The sequence below is a fragment of the Giraffa tippelskirchi genome, chromosome X (genome assembly GCF_054371585.1).
Source record: "Giraffa tippelskirchi isolate mGirTip1 chromosome X, T2T-mGirTip1v1.2.pri, whole genome shotgun sequence".
NCBI classification, from domain to species: domain Eukaryota; kingdom Metazoa; phylum Chordata; class Mammalia; order Artiodactyla; family Giraffidae; genus Giraffa; species Giraffa tippelskirchi.
The window spans coordinates 43,229,945-43,253,539 of NC_137289.1; the positions used below are offsets into that span (position 1 = coordinate 43,229,945).

General features: G+C 40.0%; 1 protein-coding gene across 2 annotated transcripts in view; it reads right to left on the minus strand.

The window, feature by feature from the left end:
- LOC145537116 (plastin-3-like) overlaps positions 1-22,917 on the minus strand; it is a 37,328-nt gene extending 14,411 nt beyond the window's left edge. Inside the window, exons 1-5 of one of the 2 annotated variants that reach the window (XM_081567816.1) lie at positions 22,749-22,917; positions 20,031-20,338; positions 6,898-6,979; positions 5,958-6,123; positions 3,908-4,050 (exon numbers count right to left, since the gene is read on the minus strand). In XM_081567816.1, coding sequence (XP_081423942.1) covers positions 3,908-4,050; positions 5,958-6,123; positions 6,898-6,979; positions 20,031-20,035 — 396 coding nt within the window. In that variant the 5' untranslated portion in view covers positions 20,036-20,338; positions 22,749-22,917. The remainder of the gene's footprint in view (positions 1-3,907; positions 4,051-5,957; positions 6,124-6,897; positions 6,980-20,030; positions 20,339-22,748) is intronic. The other variant, XM_081567817.1, reaches the window with a different exon arrangement.
- Between the last annotated feature and the right edge of the window lie 678 nt (positions 22,918-23,595).

A 23,595-nucleotide genomic window follows, 5' to 3' on the forward strand; every position in this document is an offset into this window, starting at 1 on the left:
TATACGACAAACCCACAGCAAGCATTATTCTCAATAGCGAAAAACTGAAAGCATTTCTTCTAAGATTAGGAACAAGACAATGGTGCCCACTCTTGCCACTATTATTCAATCTAGATTTGGAAGTCCTAGCCATGGCAATCAGAGAAGAAAGAAAAAGAAACAAAAGGAATCCAGATTGGAAAACAAGAAGTAAAACTCTATTTGCAGATGACATGATAACATAGAAAACCATAAAGATTCCACCAGAAAATTACCAGAATTAATCAATGAATATGGTATAGTTGTAGGATATAAAATTAATACAGAGAAATCCCTTGCATTCCTATACACTAACAATGACAAATCAGAAAGGGATGTTAAGGAAACAATTCCATTCACCATTGCAACAAAAAGAATAAAATACCTAGGAATAAACCTACCTAAAGGGACAAAAGACCTGTATGCAGAAAACTGTGAGACACTGATGAAACAAATCAAATATGACACAAACAGATGGAGAAATATACCATGTTCTTGGATTGGGAGAAATATTGTGAAAATGACTATACTACTCAAAGCAATCTACAGATTCAATGTAATCCCTATCAAACTACCAATAATATTTTTCACAGAAATAGAACCAAAATAAGTTGCAACTTTTTTTTTTCAAAATAAGTTACAACTTTAATGGAAACACAAAAGACCCTGAAAAGCCAAAGCAATCTTGACAAAGAAAATCAGAGCTGCAGGAATCAACATTCCTGACTTCAGACTATACTACAGATCTACAGTCATCAAGACAGTATGGTACTGGCACAAAAACAGAAACATAGACCAATGGAACAAGATAGAAAGTCCAGAGATAAGCTTACACACACCTATGGGTACCTTATCTTTGACAAAAGAGGCAACAATATACAACGGAGAAAAGACAGCCTCTTCAATAGGTAGTGCTGGGGAAACAGGACAGCTACAAAAGAATGAAACTAGAACACTTCCTAACACCATACACAAAAATAAACTCAAAATGGATTAAAGACTTAAATATCAGGTCAGAAACTATAAAGCTTAGAAGAAAACATAGGCAGCATGCTCCTTGATATAAATCACAGCAAGATCCTCTGTGACCCACCTCCTAGAGTAATGAAAATAAAAACAAAAAAAAACCTAATAGACCTAATTAAACTTAAAAGCTTTTGCACAGCAAAGGAAACAATAAACACGATTAAAAGATAACCCTCAGAAAGGGAGAAAATAATTGCAAATGAAACAACTGACAAAGGATTAATCTCCAGAATATATAAGTAGCTCATATAGCTCAATATTAGGAAAACAAACAGCGCATTCAAAAAATGGGCAAAAGACCTAAACAGACATTTCTCCAAAGAAGACATACAGATGGCCAAGAAACACATGAAAAGATGCTCAACATCATTAATCCTTAGAGAAATTCAAATCAAAACTACAATGAGCTATCACCTCACACCATTCAGAATAGCCATCATCAAAAATTCTACAAACAATAAATGCTGGAAAGGATGTAAAGAAAAGCAAACCCTCCTATACTGTTGGTGGAATGTAAACTGATACAGCCATTATGGAGAACAGTATGGAGATTCCTTAAAAAACCAGGAATAAATACCATATGACCCAGCAACCTCACTACTGGGCATATACCCTGAAAAGGATCCATGTACCCCAATATTCACGTGTGCTTAGTCACTCAGTTGTGTCTGACTCTTGCGACTGCATAGACGGTATCCTGCCAGGCTCCTCTATCCATGGGATTCTCCAGACAAGAATACTGGAGTGGGTTGCCATTTCCTTCTCCAGGGGATCGTCCCAACCCAGTGACTGAACCTAGGTCTCCTGCATTGCAGTCAGACTCTACCGACTGAGCTACGAGGGAAGCCGAACATTCATAGCAGCAGTATTTACAACAGCCATGACATGGGAGCAACCTACATGTTCATCAACAGATGAATGGATAAAGAAGATGTGGTATATATACACCATGGAATATTACTCAGCCATAAAAAAGAACGAATTTGAGTCAGTTCTAGTGAGATGGATGAACCTAGAGCCTGTTAAAGAGAGTGAAGTCAGTCAGAAAGAGAGAAACAAATATAGTAGATTAATACATATATATGGAATCTAGAAAAATGACACTGATGAACCTATTTACAGGGAAGGAATGGAGACATAGATACAGAGAATGGACTTGTGGACACAGTGGGGGAGGGAAAGAGTGGGACGAATGGAGAGAGTAGCATCTATATATATATACACACACACACACACACACACACACACACACACACACACACACACACTATGGAGTGTAAGATGGATAGCTGGTGAGAAGTTGCAGTGTAGCACAGGGAGCCCAGTCTGGTGCTCTGTGATGATCTGGAGGGATGAGATGGGGAGAGGGGTAGGAGGCCAGAGAGGGAGGGGAATGTATGGCTGATTTGCGTTGTGGTATGGCAGAAACAAATATAACATTGTAACATTTTTAAAAATATATTTAAATTTAAAAAATAGGGGCAGGGTTGAGGTAAGAAATACAAACATACATAAGAGTATATAACTACCCCCAAGAACTGAATGCCTGAAGGAGGGAGCACATGACAGAAGAGGAGCCAAATAAGAAAGGGAATGGGGAATCCTGAGGCCCTTTCTCTCTAGGCCTTTACTAACACAGATCCACTGAGGCCTGGGAAAGGCAGTTAGGAACAGAAGTCATGACTGCCGATCTTTTCGTACAGCATGTTGAACAGTAGGCAGAATAGAAAATGTTAGCACTGTAATATTTAAACCCCTTTCCACAAAATGAAAGCTAGACTTAGTGCTGGTGCTCTTACTTGGCTCAGTCTCTCTACTGAAATCTACCATCAGGGCCTAGAGGCAACAAGGTTGGGTGATAAACTCATAGGATTTTCCCTCCTTTAAGCTGACCTGAAGTCTCCATGTTATTATGTCCCTGTCAAGTATTTAACTAAACGGTTAAGGCTGTATATTGTCACCCTGCTTATTTAACTTATATGCAGAGTACATCATGAGAAACGATGGGCTGGAGGAAGCACAAGCTGGAATCAAGATTGCTGGGAGAAATATCAATAACTTCAGATATGCAGATGATACCACCCTTATGGCAGAAAGCGAAAAACTAAAGATCCTCTTGATGAAAGTGAAAGAGGAGAGCGAAAAAGTTGGCTTAAAGCCCAACATTCAGAAAACTAAGATCATGGCATCTGGTTCCATCACTTCATGGGAAATAGATGGGGAAACAGTGGAAACAGTGGCTGACTTTATTTTTCTGGGCTCCAAAATCATGGCAGATGGTGATTGCAGCCATGAAATTAAAAGACGCTTACTCCTTGGAAAGAAAGTTATGACCAACCTAGACAGCATATTATAAAGCAGAGACATCGCTTTGTCAACAAAGGTCCGTCTAGTCAAGGCTATGGTTTTTCCAGTGGTCATGTATGGATGTGAGAGTTGGACTATAAAGAAAGCTGAGTGCAGAAGAATTGATGCTTTTAAACTGTGGTGTTGGAGAAGACTCTTGAGAGTCCCTTGACTGCAAGGAGATCCAACCAGTCCATCCTAAAGGAGATCAGTCCTGGGTGTTCATTGGAAGGACTGATGTTGAAGCTGAAACTCCAATACTTTGGCCACCTGATGCAAGGAGTTAACTCATTGGAAAAGACCCTGATGCTGGGAAAGATTGAGGGCAGGAAGAGAAGGGGACGACAGAGGATGAGATGGTTGGATGGCTTCACCGACTGAATGGACATGGGTTTGGGTGGATTCTGGGAGTTGGTGATGGACAGGGAGGCCTGGCGTGCTGCGGCTCATGGGGTCACAAGGAGTCAGACACAACTGAGCAGCTGAACTGAACTGAAGTATTTAACTAAACAGTTACCTTGATGTCAGCACTAAAATTGTTGATTTTCTGCCAGCCTGAGTTTTCCAAATGAAAATTTGCCCATCTAAGCAGAAGCTCTTCTGGAGATAATTTCATAAGCTCCTCCAAAGTCTCACCATCTCGAAGTAAAGCAGCCAAGGCTACAAAGGAAAAAAAGAAAAACCCAACCGATACATTATATGGTAACAGTCATTACATGTTTATTGAGTCTTTTGACACTCTGTTAAGTAAGTAACAGAGGTACAAAAAGTACTGTGACCTAGTTCCTGGTTTTCAGGTACTCACAGTCTAATAATAAAGATAAATGAAAGTATATAATGAGTTATAAGATGATACAGATAGAAACACTTAATTACAAGAATACACAGCATTACATATTTTAACATCTTGATTATTCATCACATTCCAAATACCAAGTAAGTTCTAGCTTTAAGTTGAACATTGTTACATTATGTCATATATTTACATAAACTATTCTTAAATAATATTAAAATCAGAGGCTTGGGGGAGTATGTTTAAAACTTTGGAGCCTTTTGATTTAAAGAGTATTCAAACCCTATGGTATTTATATTTAAGCATAACTAACTCTTGAAATGTTACACCTGGTTTTTTAAATTAATTTAATTGGAGGCTAATTACTTTACAATATTGTAGTGGCTTTTGCCATACCTGTTTTTAAAGAAAAAGAATTCAACTTTACATTGTCTATAGCACCTAATATGTAAAGGTTCCTCAACACTTTTTTGTTATTGAATTAAATGTGCAGAAGAAGCCAAGGGTTTTTGGTTAAATATCCCCAGAGATAAGAGGTAGAAGCTTGGGCATCTGCACAGAGAATTGTCTAAATTTAGGTACTGTTTTTATGGAGAAGTTGTATAGTCCTTATGCAATAATTCCCTCCCATAGGATAAAAGGAGATTTACACTGAACAAGAAGACTAAAACTGCCTGACTTCCAAAGAGGTCTAAGTAATATCTCTAATGGGCAAACTTCATCTTTCATAGACTCCACTTCACACCATGTCACTCTGGCACTGAGGGATTTAAGTAAAGGCAGAGGCAACATTGTCACTTGTACAGAAACCTCCTCATGCTCTCCATCTCCAAGTCAAAAGGCTGGAAAGGATTAAACAGCCTGACCTCCCTGCACCTGAGACCTTGTCAGAGATAAATCATTTGACTTATTACACGAGCCAATGTAGTTTAATTTTGTTGTCTTCCTTTCCTTGTTCAATGGACTTTAACTCTAACAAGATAAACACTGCTCTGAAGAGGCTAGCAACTAGAAAAATTTTATTTGTTTAAATACAGCCCACTTTGAGTGGACTGAAAATTTTAAGTATCATAAAGTCTTGGATAAATGTGCAGAATAGGACTGTTGACAGGTATTGTGAGACCCTGAAATACTGAGAACTCCCAATATATATTCTTCCCCCAAAGTAACTGAAGATTGATATGGTGATTTCCGGAAAAAAACGTGAATATTTGGAGTGATGCTTAATATTTTAAACTTCAAAAGGAGAGGACAGTGTAGCACTTCCTAGGACCTTAGGACAATTGTATCACATATGCTTATACATTCTACAAGTCTATGATGTGATATCAAACCCTATGCTATAAAAACGGTGCTTCTGCTAATTCAGGAAATATGAGACCATCAAGGGCAGGTTAGAATATTTTTGAAGAGTCTTAAATCTATAATAGAATAGAAAAGGTATTAAAATTAATAGGAGATGGTGTGCCTGAGGGTGGTAATGGGGTGGGGACTATGTGAGTAGAGCAGAAAAGAACTTTGCACAAATTCCTTAAACTCTCTGGGTTTTCGTGTCTTTATTGTGAAATGAATTCTAAAGAGCCAGACAAATGTTAATTACTACTAAAGAAGAAAGTTATAATTAGGCTGTTTTCCTGAATAACACTATAACATTACCTTCTGTTAATTCTAATTATCATCTAATCACCTCAATTAGGTGAAAGCGTGACAGTCTGCATGACTAGAAAAAAATAACCAATAAACAATTTTCAAGATCATGACTGTGTTTCATTACCTTCATTCCTGCTTAATTCAATGTCAGCAAACAAACCGATCTTAATGATCTGCCACAGCAGTCCCAAAACCAGGTGAGGCTTCCCAGCCCTCAAATCCTCTGCACCAATGTTCACAACATGACATCCAATGGCAGAAGCTGAATTCAGTGCCAAGTTCAAGTTTTCCTGCAAGACAGCCAATTTATAACACTTGCTTCTTGACCTTTCTGTTTTTTTACAGTCTTTTTCTCCCTTCACTGAAATAACACTCAGTAATGACATTATGTATTAAGTTTACCCATACATGATCCACAGAAAGTAATATCCAAGCTTTGGTGTTAAAAGCATAGCTAAAACAAATCTATCCTCATTTTTATAGTCTTTTCCAGATTTCCAAGGCAAGTTAACAGCATTTTTAGTTAGCCTCGATTGAAAGATACCGACCCTAAAGGAAAAGGCTGAGTTACTAGAGTAAGTATATCCATGTGGGTTATGTGTTGAATTTTTTAAAATGCCTAAATGAGAGGTCTACTGAATACACATGAGAGTTCTAGAAGTTCTGAATCTCCTCATCCCAAGAGATGGCCTTGCATGAGGAAATACTGCTATATAACGCCCTAATACGAGATGGAAAATAAAAGCCTTCTATTCTTCAAGCATGCTAATTAACTAAGAGCTTAAACATGCTTGCTTATTTCTGTATGTTTGAACGCAAAATGTAATGAAAAGAATATAGGGCTTTGCAGTTACACCTGGATTTGAACTTTAGTTCCAGCACTATTAACCTTGGTACAGCTCTGAAATCTTTCTGCATCTCAGCTTCTATGAAATCTGGAAAATAATCCTCAACTCAGAGCTGTTGTAAGAATTAAATGAGACAATGCAAAATGCAGAGCCTTCAGTCTGTAAAACAGGTCCTCAAATAATAGTTTCATGGAAGGAGAGGAGAAGAGTGCATACCTGAATGATGAATGGTGTGAGTTTCTTCTTGTTGATTGCTCTCTCATCAATTGTATCAGGAACTGAAAGGTTGATCATTTTACTGAAACAGAAATTTTAAAATAAGTTGACTTATTTTTTAAATAATCCATAAATATTCACAAATATTTTAAGGCTTATTATAATATCTATCTCATGTAATCTGAAAAAAAAGCAATGTATGACTTTAGTCAGGTTGATCAAAAAACCATACATATAAAAATGCAAATAAAGGAAAGACCAAAGTGCTTATAGTAGTTGAATATTTCTGAGTTGGGGATTGGGGCATATTTTCTTATTTAATGTTTTGTACTTCTCACATTCTTTTAGAAGAATGAATTACTTGGATATTAAAAACTTTGTTGAGTAAGTGTTAAAAACAGATAATATCCCACATTGGAACTGAATCTCTCTGTTAGATCATATAATGTATAATTAAAATGATTTCATCTACAAAGACTGAAAATTAGTTGAGCATGAGATTCTTTCATTCACCAAATATTTATTGAGTACCTAGATGATGCACCTGGAGAAGGCAATGGCACCCCACTCCAGTACTCTTGCCTGGAAAATCCCATGGATGGAGGAGCCTGGCGGGCTGCAGTCCATGGGGTCACTGAGTCGGACACGACTGAGTGACTCCACTTTCACTTTTCACTTTCATGCCCTGGAGAAGGAAATGGCAACCCACTCCAGTACTCTTGCCTGGAGAATCCCAGGGACAGGGGAGCCTGGTGGGCTGCCGTCTATGAGGTCGCACAGAGTCGGACACGACTGACGCGACTTAGCAGTAGCAGTAGCAGATGATGCACCAGGTACCATATTTGGTGCTGAAAATACAGTGATAATATCGATAGAAAGAAAAGTTGTATTAATTAGGGCAGGATCTGACTTAGAACAACCTCATTTGGTAAAATTTGGAGTTAGACTCTAACATTTTAGATGTTTATACTACTGTCCTAAAACAAGTTATTTTGCATAGAGAAAACCGTGCTTATTTCCATGCAAAATTTAAATATTAAACAAATAGTATCATATGAGTCTCTCTATTAAAATATATGGGAAATTATTTCTTTACAGCCTATAAGTGGCAAGTAAAAGGGTATCTCACATTTTTAGAAATCATCTTTTTAAATAACCAAAATGACCGTATTGGAAAAAAACAAATTTTATATATTGTACACTGTCATCAGAAATATACCCACTGTACTGTTCTAAGTGTTCCAATATGTACTTACTCAATGCTCACAACAAATTTCTGAGCAAGCACAATAATATGGGGATCATAATGGATGGATCCTGAAATGCAAAGCAGTCAAGTACCTTTTTTTTTTAATACTTCTTCCCTACTATGGAAAAGGTCAGTTTTCATTTCAATCCCAAAGAAAGGCAATGCCAAAGAATGCTCCAACTACCGCACAATTGCACTCATCTCACACACCAGTAAAGTAATGCTCAAAATTCTCCAAGCCAGGCTTCAGCAATACGTGAACCGTGAACTTCCAGATATTTGAGCTGGTTTTCGAAAAGGCAGAGGAACCAGAGATCAAATTGCCAACATCCGCCGGATCATCGAAAAAGCAAGAGAGTTCCAGAAGAGCATCTATTTCTGCTTTATTGAGTATGCCAAAGCCTTTGACTGTGTGCATCTCAAGAAACTGTGTAAAATTCTGAAAGAGAAGGGAACCCCAGCCCACCTGATCTGCCTCTTGAGAAATCGGTATGCAGATCAGGGAGCAACAGTTAGAACCGGACATGGAACAACAGACTGGTTCCAAATAGGAAAAGGAGTATATCAAGGCTGTATATTGTCACCCTGCTTATTTAACTTATATGCAGAGTACATCATGAGAAACGCTGGGCTGGATGAAGCACATGCTGGAATCAAGATTACCGGGAGAAATATCAATAACCTCAGATATAAAGATGACACCACCCTTATGGCACAAAGTGAAGAAGAACTAAAGAGCCTCTTAATGAAAGTGAAAGAGGAGAGTGAAAAAGTTTGCTTAAACATTCAGAGAACTCATGCCGTCTGGTACCATCACTTCATGGCAAATAGATGGGGAAAGAGTGGAAACAGTGGCAGACTTTATATTTTTGGGCTCCAAAATCACTGCAGATTGTGACTTCAGCCAGGAAATTAAAAGATGCTTACTCCTTGGAAGAAAAGCTATGACCAACCTAGACAGCATATTAAAAAGCAGAGACATTACTTTGCCAACAAAGGTCCATCTAGTCAAGGCTTTGGTTTCTCCAGGAGTCATGTATGGATGTGAGAGTTGGACTATAACGAAAGCTGAGCGTGGAAGAATTGATGCTTTTGAACTGTGGTGTTGGGGAAGACTCTTGAGAGACCCTTGGACAGCAAGAAGATCCAACCAGTCCATCCTAAAGGAGATCAGCCCTGGGTGTTCATTGGAAGGAGTGATGTTGAAGCTGGAACTCCAGTACTTTGGCCACCTGATGCGAAGATCTGACTCATTTGAAAAGACCCTGATGCTGGGAAAGATTGAAGGTGGGAGGAGAAGGGGACGGCAGAGGATGAGATGGTTGGATGGTATCACCAACTCAATGGACATGAGTTTGGGGAAACTCCGGGAGTTGGTGATGGACAGGGAGGCCTGGCGTGCTGCCGTCCAAGGGGTCGCAAAGAGTCGGACACGACTGACATTGACTGACTGAATAAACTGAACTGAACTGATGTACCCATGGGTTAGTTAGACAAACAACATCAGAACATTGCAGTTTAAGGAAGAGAGCATTTTCTTGCAGGGCCATGCAAGGAGATGGGTGGCTTATGCCTTTAACAATCCTGAACTTTCCAAACACTTTCAAGAATGCCCACTTATACAAAACTTGAGGGAGGAATGTGATTAGCTCTGACAACCTTCTTGCTGTCAGATATTCTATTCTTGAAGAAAAGTCATAGTGAGGTAACTGTGTTCCTGTAAACCTCTAGCAAAACAAATATTAGTCTCAATGCTGAAAGGTAAGATTCCAAGCTTGACTTTCACACTCCAAGGTCCTGTTTAGGAGGAGGGGCTTCCTGGGCAAGCTGATTATCCTGCCTGAGAGCATTCATCCAGCACCCAGTCTTGGTCCTCCCACCAGTGGCCAGTCACAGCTGAAGATGCAGCTCTCAGTCTCTGGGCCCTCCTCTTACCAAGGTCCCCATACCCTGCCCAGCCACCTTAAAGGAGGGAGCCAGGTGCCCAGCCCACAGTTGCCCTCAGTCTTCTCAGTCTACCCTAACTTTGGGGGGGAAGCTGGGTCTTGTAGACTCTGACCCAATCAGATTATTGCAAGCGTTGAGTCATGGAGGTGGGGATGGCAGAGGTAGGTTGCCTAGTGCTCTGAACCCTGGGCCAGGCCAGTGAGTGTCTCTAGCAAGGTCTCTGGACCTCTGCAAGACTCGGCCTTTGGCCTGTCCCCAGGCTCCACCCCTTGCTACCCAGACCAAGGCCAGAGGACCTGGAGGGCCATGGACGAAGGCTGAAATATACCTTTTACTACACTCTGCTGAGAGGCTGACTATTGGTGGACCTGGTCTTCTAACCTCTATGGTCTTTAGCTAAGGACGGCAGCTCCATGCCCATCTTGCCCCTATTACAGTATCTTCCTTGGTGAGATTATACAAACTTTGACTGAAAGTGGGTAACTTAGACCATCATGGTCTATTTCCACTAGCCCAAGATAATCACATTCTACTCTGTTTCTATAACTCAGGTAAATTAACTAACAATATCATGTGATGATATAGTTTTTATCTTCCTCTAACTGAAATATTATACTTAAAAAGCATAATGTCCCCTCAGACATATATATTGCAAATGGGGGAACCATTTATTCATTCACTGCTGGAGCTATAGTTGAATTGTTATATTTTGAAAACAATTTTTATTGGAATGGAGTTGCTTTACCATCTTATATTAGTTTCCGTTGTACATCTAAGTCAATCTATTATAGGCATACATAGATCCCTTCATTTTTGGATTGTCTTCCCATTTAGGTCACCACAGAGCACTGAGTAGAGTTCCTTCCACTTTTTTCGTTTTTGAATTCAAATTAAGTTATTTGTATTAACTGGAGGATAATTACTGTACAATATTGTGATGCTTTTTGCCATATATCAACATTAATGAGCCATAGGTATACATGTGTCCCACACATCCTTAAGCCCCACTCACCTCCCTCCCCACCCTATTCCTATGGGTTGTTCCAGAGCACTGGTTTTGAATGCCCTGCTTTATGCATATATAAACCTGAATGATGATTTTCCTGAATGATGAAATATGCAATTTTCTCTATATCACATATGAGTTATGGGTGTAGTTTTTTCTACATTAAATTTGATATCTGTATTTATGTTTGGAAATCTAGCTGTATATTTTTGGTCATGATAGATGGACTATTGTATGTTTCACATCTGGATATCTCTGCACTCTTTTCCCTACATAAACATGGAATGCTGTATTCTTCACATAGGAAAATTTGAGCACATGTTTTCCTGAATAAAGTATGGAATATTTTGCAGTTTTCTAATGAAAATCTCACTTAAGATTTTCGGACATGAAGTATATAATTCTCCATAGTCCAAATATGAAACACCGAGGCAAATTTTCATTACTGAACTAGGAAATTTGTACATCTCATAAATGATCATCTAGGTAAAGATTTTCCTACATGAAAGTTGGTATATTTCATATTTCACATAAAGAAATATGGACACAGATCTCCTTGTTTGGGGATACTCTGTATTTCACATATGAAAACATGGGTGCTGATGTTTCTACACTAAATATGTAACTCTCTATATTTCCCATTTGAAAATCTAGACACAGGTTTTCCTGCATGAAACATGCAATATGCTATATGAAAATCTGGAAAAAGGTTTTCCTGCTTAAATACTGAATGTTTTATTTTACACTTATTAAAATCTGTGTGCACATTCTGCACATGACATATGGAATTCTCTTGTGTTTCTCTTTGGAAAATATAGACATTCAGGAACCTACATTAAATATTAAATTCTCCTTAGAACTCATATTAAAATATTGGCACAGGTGTTGTGGGCCTAGGTTTTCAACTGTGAAATTATATAATTCTGTATGATTCACGTGTGGAAATCTGAGTGCAGATTTTCCTAAATGAAGTATGAAATCATGTATATCTTACAGATGATAAGTTAAGTGTAGATTTTCTGCTATATTGCTATATGGGATTCTGCATATTTCATATAAGAAAACCTTAATTATGATTTTTTGACATAGAATATGTAATTCTAATTTCACATATAGATATCTGGGAACAGATTTTCCTACTTGAACTATGACATCTCTATATTTCACATATAGAAATCAGTGTACAGATATTCACGCATCACATATGAAATTTTCCACGTTTCGTATGTGGGACTCTCAGGCCAGATATTTTAGAAAATATATGGAACTCTCTATATTTCCCAAGTAAAAACAAGATGAGGAAGTTTTGAGATGAAATATGGACGTTTGTTCATTTCTCATATGAAAACCAGGGTACAGATTTTCTTACATGACATATGAAACGTGTATATTTTAGATACGAAAATTTGAGTTCAAATTTTTTACATGAATTATGGAATTTTCTATGTTTCAAATATGGAAAACTTACCTTAGATATGCTTCTATGAAATATAGAATCCCTATATTTCCTATATGACATGTGGACCCTGATTTTGCTCCATAATATGTGCAATTCGCTACATGTCATATATGAATATCTTGGTTTAGATTCTCCCACATGAAATATGGAATTCTCTGTATGTCCCTTGCAAAACATGAGGGCAGGTTAACTTGACGAACAATGGAATTCTTTATATTTCACATTTGAAAATCTAGGTGCAGATTTTCTACATGAAATATGAAATTCTGTACATTTCTTGTATTAAAGTATTAGTGCAGATTTTCCCACTTCAAATATGGAATTCTCTATATTTCATATAGGAAAGCCTGAAAGATGACTTTCCTACAGGAAATATGTAACTTTCTATATTTCATACACGAAAATATGGGTACAGAATTTTCTCCAGGAAGTATGAAATCTGTATTTCATGTCTGAAAATCTAGCTGTATATGTTTGGTCATGATATATGAAATATTGCTTGCTTCACATATGGATATATGTGCACGTATTTTCCTGCAAGCATAGGGAATTCTGTATTATTCACATAGGAAAATTTGAGTATCCATTTTCCTGCTGAATCATGGAATTCTACTTTCATAAATGAATTTCTCAATTAAATTTTCTGACAAGAGATGTACAATTCTCTATCATTCAAATATGAAATTCCAGTAGCAAATATTCATTCCAGAAATACGAAATGTGTACATTTCACAAATGAAAATCTAGATAGAGCTTGTCTTACATGAGGTGTGGTACTCTTTACATTCCATATAAAAGATCTGAGCACAGATTTCCTTGATTGAAATATAGACTAATCTATATTTCACATATGAAAATATTGGCGTTGTGTGTTCTACAATATATGTATTTCTCTACATTTCACAAATGAAATGTTCAATTCTTCGTATCACATTTATAAATATTGGCTTCACATTTTCCTACATGGTATATGGAATTCTCTGTGTTTAGCATTTGAAAATATAGACTTTCATTTTCCTACACTAAATATTAAATTCCCTAAACTTCACATATTAAAATATTAGCATGGGTTTTGTAGGCATAGTTTCTCAAATGTGAATGTGGAATTTTGTGTTTTGCATGTGGACATCACATTAGAAGTTTTCCTAAATGAAATATGGACTTCTGTATATTTTACAGGTGATAATTGGAGGAAGGGTTTTTCTGCTATATTGATACATGGGATTCTGTATTTTTCATATATGAAAATCTTATGATTTTATTACATAAATATGTAACTGTCTATATTTCACATTATACAACACTGGGAAAAACTTTACCTACATGAAATATGAAATCTCTACTTTTCACATATATTAATCAGTGAACAGATTTTCACACATGACATAAGAAATTTTTCATCTTTCATATAAGGAAATCCCATCCCAGACATTCATACAAAAAAACCCTGAAGTCTATATTTCATATATGAAAATACAGTTGCCAATTTTCCCACATGAAATGTGGAGTTCTCTCTATAGAATCACATGTGAAACCTGGACACCCATTTACCACAAAATATGAAATCTTCTATATATCATATAGGAAAATCTCTGCTCAAATTTTCATCTAGGCAGTACTTAACATTATGTATGTCACACATGAAAAACTGGGTGCTAATTTACCCATGTACAATCCGGAATTGTGTATATTCTGGATATCAAAATCTGTGCACCAATATTACTACCTAAACTATGGAATTCGGTATATTTCACATATGAAAATCAGGGTGAAATTTTACTCAGTTAAAAATGGAATTCTCTATATTTTACATATGAAAATGTCAGTGCTGAATTTACATCATGAAATATTGAACTTTTTGTATTTCACTTTAGGAAAATCTGGATGCTGAGTTTCTTACATGAAATATGGTATTTTCTATACCTCATATATGACAATCTGGGTGGTGACTTCCTTACATTAAATATGGAAATCTCTATATTTCACAGACGAAAATCATGGCGTTGGTTTTCTTAAGATATGGAGAACCTATATGGTATTGGAGTTCTCTCTGTTTCACAAATGAAAATATGTGCACCACTGCTTCTTCGCAAAATATGGAATTCTTTGTATTTCTTCTATCAAAATCTAGGCTTGAACACTCTTTCATGGAAGTTGGACTTCTGTATATTTCACATTTGAAGATCAGAATGGATTTTCCTATGAGAAATATGAAATCACTGCATTTCGTGTGAACCACTGGTTCTTCAGGTACTGACACATTTGTTCCCTGTTTGTGTCCCTGTGCCTTGCACATGCGTGTGTACAGGTGTGTGCTTGTGTCACCTGTGTTTGCGTGTATGTGCATGGGCCCAGCCCCCTGCTGACATGGGAGATGAAGGCGAAAGAACATGAGATGTCTAACAACGAGAAGAGGAGGCAGGAGACGTCTACAGTCTAGGGGAGACTGGTCCACGCATCTCTGCGGTGACCCTGTTCAGGACAAGAATGAGCAAAGGATGGCCAGTGACAACTCTGGGTAGTGAGTCCACAAATCTGCAATTACCTCAGGAGACAAAGACAGGCTCACAATTTCTGCTGTGCTGTTGTGTGTGTTTGTATCCGCAAGAGGGGTTGGAGGGTTTGCAGAGTCACCCAGTGTAAATCAAGTGGTGGGGGCTCTAAAATCATGACCTGTGGACCCCTCAGTCTGTGGGGGCATTGGCTCTGATTAAAACTCTTCAAGAAATGGGCATAGAAGGAACCTACCTCAACATAGTAAAGGCCACATATGATAAGCCCACAGCAAATATTATTCTCAATGGTGAAAAACTGAAAGCATTCCCCCTAAGATCAGGAACAAGACAAGGGTGTCCACTTTCACCACTATTATTCAGCATAGTTTTGGAAGTCCTAGCTACAACAATCAGAGATGAAAAAGAAATAAAAGGAATCCAGATCGGAAGAGAAGAAAGTATAACACTCACTGTTTGCAGATGACGTGATGCTGTACATAGAATACCATGATACTATCAGAAAATTACTAGAGCTAACCAGTGAATTTAGCAAAGTCGGAGGATACAAAATCAATACACAGAAATCATTTGCATTCCTACATACTAACAATGAAAAATCAGAAAGAGAAATTAAGGAATCAATTCCATTCACCACTGCAACAAAAAGAATAAAACATCTAGGAATAAACTTACCTAAGGAGACAAAAGAACTATATACAGAAAATTATAATTTGATGAAAGAAATCAAAGATGATATAAACAGATGGAGAGATAATCCAGGTTCCTGGGTAGAAAGAATCAATATTGTGAAAATGACTATACTACCAAATGCAATCTACAGATTCAATGTGATCCCTATCAAAGTACTAATGGCATTTTTCACAGAACTAGAAAAAAAAAAGCCACAGTTCGTACGGAAACACAAAAGACCCTGAATAGCCAAAGTCATCTTGAGAAAGAAGAATGGAGCGGGAGGAATCAACTTACCTGCTTTCAAATTATACTACAAAGTCACAGTCATCAAGACAGTACACAAAAACAGAAATAAAGGCCAAGGGAACAAGATAGAAAGCCCAGAGAAAAACCCACACACATGTGGGCACCTTATCTTTGACTTAGGAGGCAAGAATATACAATGGGAACAAGACAGCAGTTTCAGTAAGTGGTGCTGGAAGAACTGGACAACTCAGTGCAAAGAATGAAATTAGAACACTTCCTAACACCATCAGTTCAGTTCAGTTCAGTCGCTCAGTTGTGTGCGACTCTTTGCGACCCCATGAACCGCAGCACGCCAGGCCTCCCTGTCCATCACTAACTCCCGGAGTCCACCCAAACCCACGTCCATTGAGTCGGTGATGCCATCCAACCATCTCATCCTCTGTCATCCCCTTCTCCTGACCTCAAACTTTCCCAGCATCAGGGTCTTTTCCAATGAGTCAGCTCTTCCCATCAGGTGGCCGAAGTATTGGAGTTTCAGCTTCAACATCAGTCCTTCTAATGAAAACCCCGGACTGATCTCCTTTAGGATGGACTGGTTGGATCTCCTTGCAAACCGAGGGACTCTCAAGAGTCTTCTCCAACACCACAGTTCAAAAGCATCAATTCTTCTGCGCTCAGCTTTCTTTATAGTCCAATTCTCACATCCATACATGACCACTGGAAAAACCATAGCCTTGACGAGACGGCCCTTTGTTGGCAAAGTAATGTCTCTGCTTTTTAACATGCTGTCTAGGTTGGTCATAACTTTCCTAACACCGCACACAAAGATAAACTGAAAATGGACTAAAGACCTAAATGTAAGACCAGAACCTATATAACTCTAGGAAGAAAACATAGGCAGAATACTGTATGACACAAATCATAGTAAAATCCTCTATGACAAACCTCCTAGAATAAAGGAAATAAAAACAAAAATAAATAACTAGGTGCTAATTTAATTTAAAAGTTTTTGCATAGCAAAGGAAACTATACACACAGTGAAAAGACCACCCTCAGAATGGGAGAAAATAATAGCAACTGAAACAACTGACAAACTATTAATTTCCAAAACATACACACAGCTCATACAAGTCAATACCAGAGAAACAAACAACCCAGTCAAAAAGTGGGCAAAAGTCCTAAACAGATATTTCTCCAAAGAAGACATAGAGATGGCTAAGAAACACATGAAGAGATGCTCTCCATCACTCATGATTAGAGTGTTAGTCGCTCAGTCGTGTCCAACTCTTTGCAAGCTCACGGACTGTAGCCCACCAGGCTCCTCTGTCCATGGAATTTTCCAGGCAAGCATACTGGAGTGGGTTGCCATTTCTTCCTCCAGGGGATCTTCCTGACCCAGGGATTGAACCTGGGGCTCCTGCACTGCAGGAAGACTCTCTACCATCTGAGGCACCAGAGAAGCTCATTATTAGAGAAATGCAAATCAAAACTACAACGTGATATCACCTCACACCAGACAGAATGGGCATCATCAAAAAGTCCACAAGCAACAAGTGCTAGAGATGGTGGGAATGTAAATTGATACAGTCACTATGGAAGACAGTGTGGAAATGCCTTAAAAAACTAGGAATAAAACCACCATGTGACCCAGCAATCCCACTATTAGGCATATGACCTTCCAAAAACCAAAGCTGAAAAAGACACACGTACCCCAGTGTTCACTCCAGCACTATTTACGGTAGCCAAGACATGGAAGCAAGCTAGATGTCCATCGACAGAGGAATGGATAAAGAAGCTGAGGTGCGTATATACAATGGAATGCTACTCAGCCATAGAAAAAAAGGAATGCATCTGGGTCAGTTCTAAGGAGGTGGATGAACCCAGAGCCTATTATACAGAGGGAAGTAAGTTAGAACGAGAAAAACAAATACCGTATATTAACGCATACATGTGGAATCTAGAAGGATGGTACTGATAAACCTGATCCCAGAGCAGCAATAGAGACGCAGACATAGAGAACAGACTTGTGCACAAGGGTAGGGGAGGAGAGGGAGTGGGTGAGATAAATGGAGAGAGTAGCATGGATGAATATACATTAACATATGTAAATAGATAGCCAATGGGAATTTGCTGTATGACTCAGGGAACACAAACGGGGGCTCTGTAATAACCTAGAGGGGTGGGAATGAGCGGGAAGTGGGAGGGATTCAAGAGGGAGGGGACATATGTACACCGAAAACTATGGTTAATTCAGGTTGAGGTGTGACAGAAATCAAACCAATACTGTAAATAATAATCAATCAATGAAAAATAAATATTTGTTAAAAGCTAGAAATAGGTTAATTTGGAAATTACCTAGAATGTCACAATTGAGAGGGAAAAAACCCCTTAATATGTGATCTATTGCCTTCCAGGTTCCGTTCTCTTCATTTTTAAAAAGTATGAGATAGGGGAGTTAATGTCTTCATGATACTGTATCTATTATTTGGACCAGGAACTGTTCTCTGTGATATGTGCATGCTGACCTGACATCCCATGGTCTTTCATGCACTTAGGAGACACTGTGTTCAATCCGTACACGGTAAAGTTTCCTGCGGATGGACATGTGGATCTGCCTTTTGATCCAGAGTACACTAGACACCGCAATGTGTTCCAGATTGGGGGTCAGATACAACACGTCTCTGTTCCTCTCCACCTGGCACCAATCTGACTCAGCTCTTGCCAGGGAGGTGACTTTGGGTAAATTCATTCACCCGTTAACCGCTACGTGTTTCTGCTTCCTCAGCTGCCGAAAGGGATGACAGCATTAAAAATGCTACCTCATAGTGTTGTGATGAGTACTCAAAGACTTCATTATACGTGCACACATGGAGAGCTAACCACGGTTCAGAAGGGTGAGCTTATCTTCCTGCCTCTCTTCACTTCCGTTTCTGCTTGTACTCACACCCCCGTCCCCGCCCCCACCCTTTTCCCCTCCCACCCCAACTCCGCTCTCTAGCACCCGTGTTCCATCCTCAGACTCTCCATCCAAAATCATGGCTGACGATCTCCTCATGATTTACCTCAGAAAATATCCATACCATTACCCTTGGATTAAAAATCATGAATATTAGCAGAAGAAATAAGAAACACACTAAAACTGGCAATGTGAAAACTAAACAAGAAATAAAGCATTAATGATGAAAGTTTGACTATTAACATTTTCATATCTTCATTAGATTGAGATTTTCAGAATTTGATACAGGGGAATTACACTTGATAAAAAGAAAGCCAAAATAAAAAAAAACCTATGTGAAGAAGTTTCTTGGCCTTTAAATGACCCTCTGTAAGGTTTTTAAAACTTTATATACTCTAGTTCTATAACTGGCCAGTGACCACTTACTTCCTGTCATTATACATATCATAGGAAGGGGTCATTAGACTTGTAACTGCATAGAGAATATGCACTAAATTTTTCCATACGAGCACATGATGAAGCCTCAGTGTTGTATTTAGGCTTCACAATGTCCCCACAGGAAGAGCCGAATACTCATTATGCTAAAAAAAAAAAAAAAATCCTTCCCCCATGCCTCATACAATCCATTCTTGAGGCCCTGAAGGGCTGAAGTGATGCTGCAAGGTCCATGCGGTGAGTCAAAGGTGGTCTTGACACTGTGTCCCTGGAGCACTATCCAGGGAAATGTGGAACAGCAATAATATTAACTACAGTAATGACAACAGCTAGAATTGACCGGGAACGTACCATATGGCACATACTGTTCTGACACTTTCCCCTGTCTTAACATGGTCAGTGTTCTACACTGCCCCATGAAGTAGTTAAATTTACCCAAGCTAGTGCTTCTATGTGGCTAATGGAAGAATGAGGCACAGAGACACTATGTTACTTGCTCAGAGTCGCCCAGCAGTCAGGGAACCACCGGTCTCGAGGCATTGTGGAAACCTCAGTGTGTTCTGTATTTATTCAGTCAAGGCTAAGATCCAACGGCTATGGCAAAATATGTAGAATAACAGCTACCACATAACACAAATTGATCTTACCTCATAGAAATGCACACGAAATAGAAATCGGATTTCTTCAGAAATCTTTCAGATAGAGGCTTGGCAAGACTGCATCAGGATGTTTTGTAGAAAGGATAGTCTGAGAGCCTCCTCAGAACAGCAGACAGCAGGTCAGTGAGTCTCCTAGACTGGAGGTCTTGGGTTTGTGCATCAGAGAAGGCAGCAAACCCCTGTCACCTACACATGCTCCCAGTGGAGACAGAGCCTGGCAGGAGGCAAAATAAGACCATTCCTCTGCTCTAGTAGTGCCTAGACAAGTTGTCCATGTCAATCAGAACTGAGGAATTCTAAAAAAAGAAAAATGGAGATTTCATGATCCGCACTCGGTGCATCTCACTTAGTGCAGCTACAATAGTGCCCTAGAATCTGTCCGTTTTCACTATGCTTGGGAAACTCTCAGGGACTTTAGTAAACCTCATTAGTAGCGAGACTGTCAGCAAAATAAGGGAAATAGCGATCAGAACACATATCAGAAAAAAAAAAAAGTAGAGATGATCAACAAAACCCAAAGCTGGCTCTTTCAAAAGATCAATACAAATTCATAAACGTCTACTCATGTAGACCAAAAAAAGCAAGATATCTAAAGACAACACTTACGAATATCGGAAGTAAAATAGATTTCAGATCTCACAGAAATTAAAAGGATTCTGTGAATGATTATAATAACTACATCTGGCAATTTCGGTGAAAGGAACTAACTAACAAAGTTGAGCCAAAAAGAAATAGATAATCTATTTAAAAATCGAGCTTGTAGTTGAAAAATTTACAGAAATCTCCAGGCCCAGGTGGTATCCCTGGCACAACAGACAAAGGGAGGGAAAAAATGGGTAGGGACAGAGAAAAGGTGACTATATTCTAACACAACCAGTTACTCAAGGTAAAATGGGCCAAATCCAAGCAATGTGATGAAGCCATTGGTTTTATTTTCTCATTGTCCTCCAGCTTCTCCTTCCTGCCTCCCTCCTTTGCCCCAGTTGCTTCCTCCTTCTTAAGTCCTGCCCTGCATCAAGAGTAGCAGTGTTATGAGGCGCGATTCCCATATTGTAACTGATATCCGCTGGCTGACTGACATTCAGCTGGATGCTATCATCCCTGCAGCTGGTATACTCAAGCTTTCTGTCTCATCATGGACCAGAAGGTTTCACTCCTAATTTCAGGTATAGCTAGGAGAGAAGGTGCAGGGCACACGTTGGAGCCTTGAGTCCTTCATCTGTGAAATGCGGATGACCACAAATTGTGGGAGAAACAGAGATTTCGGCACCAGACCCTTTGCAATGAGTGCTAAACCCAATGAAACATGACAAACTCAGAGCATCACGGGACTCCTTGACATTCAGAAGCACCTCAAGTAGATTTCCCTGCCAGGACTGTTGCGTTTATTGCTCCTTCAGCCTGGAATGCTCTTCCCTTAGGTAAGCCCATGGCCTGCTCCCTCACTTCCTCCACATCTCTGCTTAATTGCCATCTTTCAGGGAGATTTTCCCTCATTATCTTGAATAAAATAATAACATCATACCCCACACACCCCCTTTCCCCTGATCTAGTATTATCTTTCTTCATAGTGCCTGCCACCCACCCTTGATTTACTTACTGACTACCAGGTCTCTGAAACGAGAGACTTGGTCCGTTTTGTCCTGTTACAAACTCCTCGAATAGCGCTCTGGTATATGGCAGGTGCTCAGAAAACATTTGCTGAAGGACAGTCGGGAGCCAGGCCCTTTACACACATCGCTAACATGCACAGGTACCCTCCAAGACCGACACTGGCCCCACTGAATTAATTATCATACACGCTCAATGACACACAGTCAGCATGTCAGGTTCCAGGCTTCGGAATCATATCTGCCAGCTTCCAAATCCTCAGCTCCTGGACAGAGACCTCACAGCCAAGAACTCAAGAGGTTTTATTTCTAACACAACGACTCCAAACAGCTCAGGTAGATACCCAGACACACAAAAAAAGGTCACTGAGTATCTGCACAGAGAGCTCACAACTCGAGCCTCAGACCCTCAAATACGACAGAGACCAAACACACTGCGACAAAGAGCCTCCAAACAGACCAAGGTCGTCAAGACAGAAACAAATGAGAATCGCACAGATACTTCACATCACGGAGACTGACTTCCGAACCACTCCGGACACTTACTAAGTTAATACAGAAACCGCTAAGCAGAAAGACATAACTTTGAGTAACTCAAGAACATCATACAACCTGCAGATAAAGTTCCCAGACAAATGGAAAACCTGCACCCTGTGCGCAGACCCCAAGCAGCTGAGAGTTTCCACCTTAAGACAAACCCCTCCTCAAAGCAGCTCAGAGACAGCACAACTTGGGACCCAGAATCAAAAGCTCAGAGATCTCACATTCTGGGGCGCAGACGCCTACACAGAGATCTCACACCCAGGGACTCAAGTGCCCCAAAGCTCCAAAAATGCACATCCCGGCACACAGGCACACACATCCTAGAGGCTTTGGACTATGGCTCTCAAAATCCACTCCGATCAAATACCCCATCACCCACAATCCTGGCCAATGGCTCAGAGAGATCAAGCGTACCCAAAACAGCATCTGTGATGTCACACGTAGCCATACACAACCCCAAGCTCCCTGACCCAGGTTACTCTCCAGGGAGAGACACGAAACAAGCCCTGAGACCTCTCCCTGGTCATGAATTGCATGCATCTGTGCGACTTACCGCGCGTTGCCATCTGATCCAGACTGAGGGAGAGCTCAGTAAGACTGAAACACGGTCGCCCTGCACAGCCACTGACTGTGCCGAACCTCGCCAGTAACCAAGGCAGCCATTCAACCCCTTCGGGAAAAGCGGTAAAACTCGGAGAAAACATGGCACACTCTGAAAAGCCGGGCAAACGAACGCAGGCGCACTGGTATACACACGCCTCGCGCCCAGAGGTCCAGCTCCGCGACCTCAGTGCCTGTCTAAGACAGGCAGCCAATGGGAACTGAGCAGGAGAAAAAGGAGGGCGGGAGTAGCCGGACTTCCGCGTATACTCGCGCTCCGGAAGAACTAATTCCGGCCATCTCCCGGTCGCCTTACCCCCAAAGCGGCAGCCAATCTCTCGCTCTGGAGCCATCCCCACCTTGGATGTGACCATGTCAAAACGAAGGGGTGGAGTTGGAAAAGAGACAAAGAAAGTTGCGGCTTAATATCAGTGTCCACTCAAATTCAAATGCGGCGGGAAGGCGGAGTGGAGCGAATGCGGTTGGACCCAGTGGCGCCATGAGTGCCTCCGCTGGGAACTGTGGTCGATGCCCGACGCCGTGTCAGGGGACCCTCTGTGTTGTCACACGCACTCTCCCAATGGTACCTTCCAGAGTGGGTGGTCCTACCGCTACCCCTCAGCGGTACATCCCAGGACAAAACTGTTTCATCTCGAGCGCCTCTTGGTGGTGAGATTGGGGAACAACAGACGTAGATTCCCCAACCTTCCCAGGATGATAATGCAAAGGGTGGAAAGACAAAGTCAGGAGGAAAACCCCACAGATTGCCACACTCTTGGACTCGGAAAAAAGTCTTCATA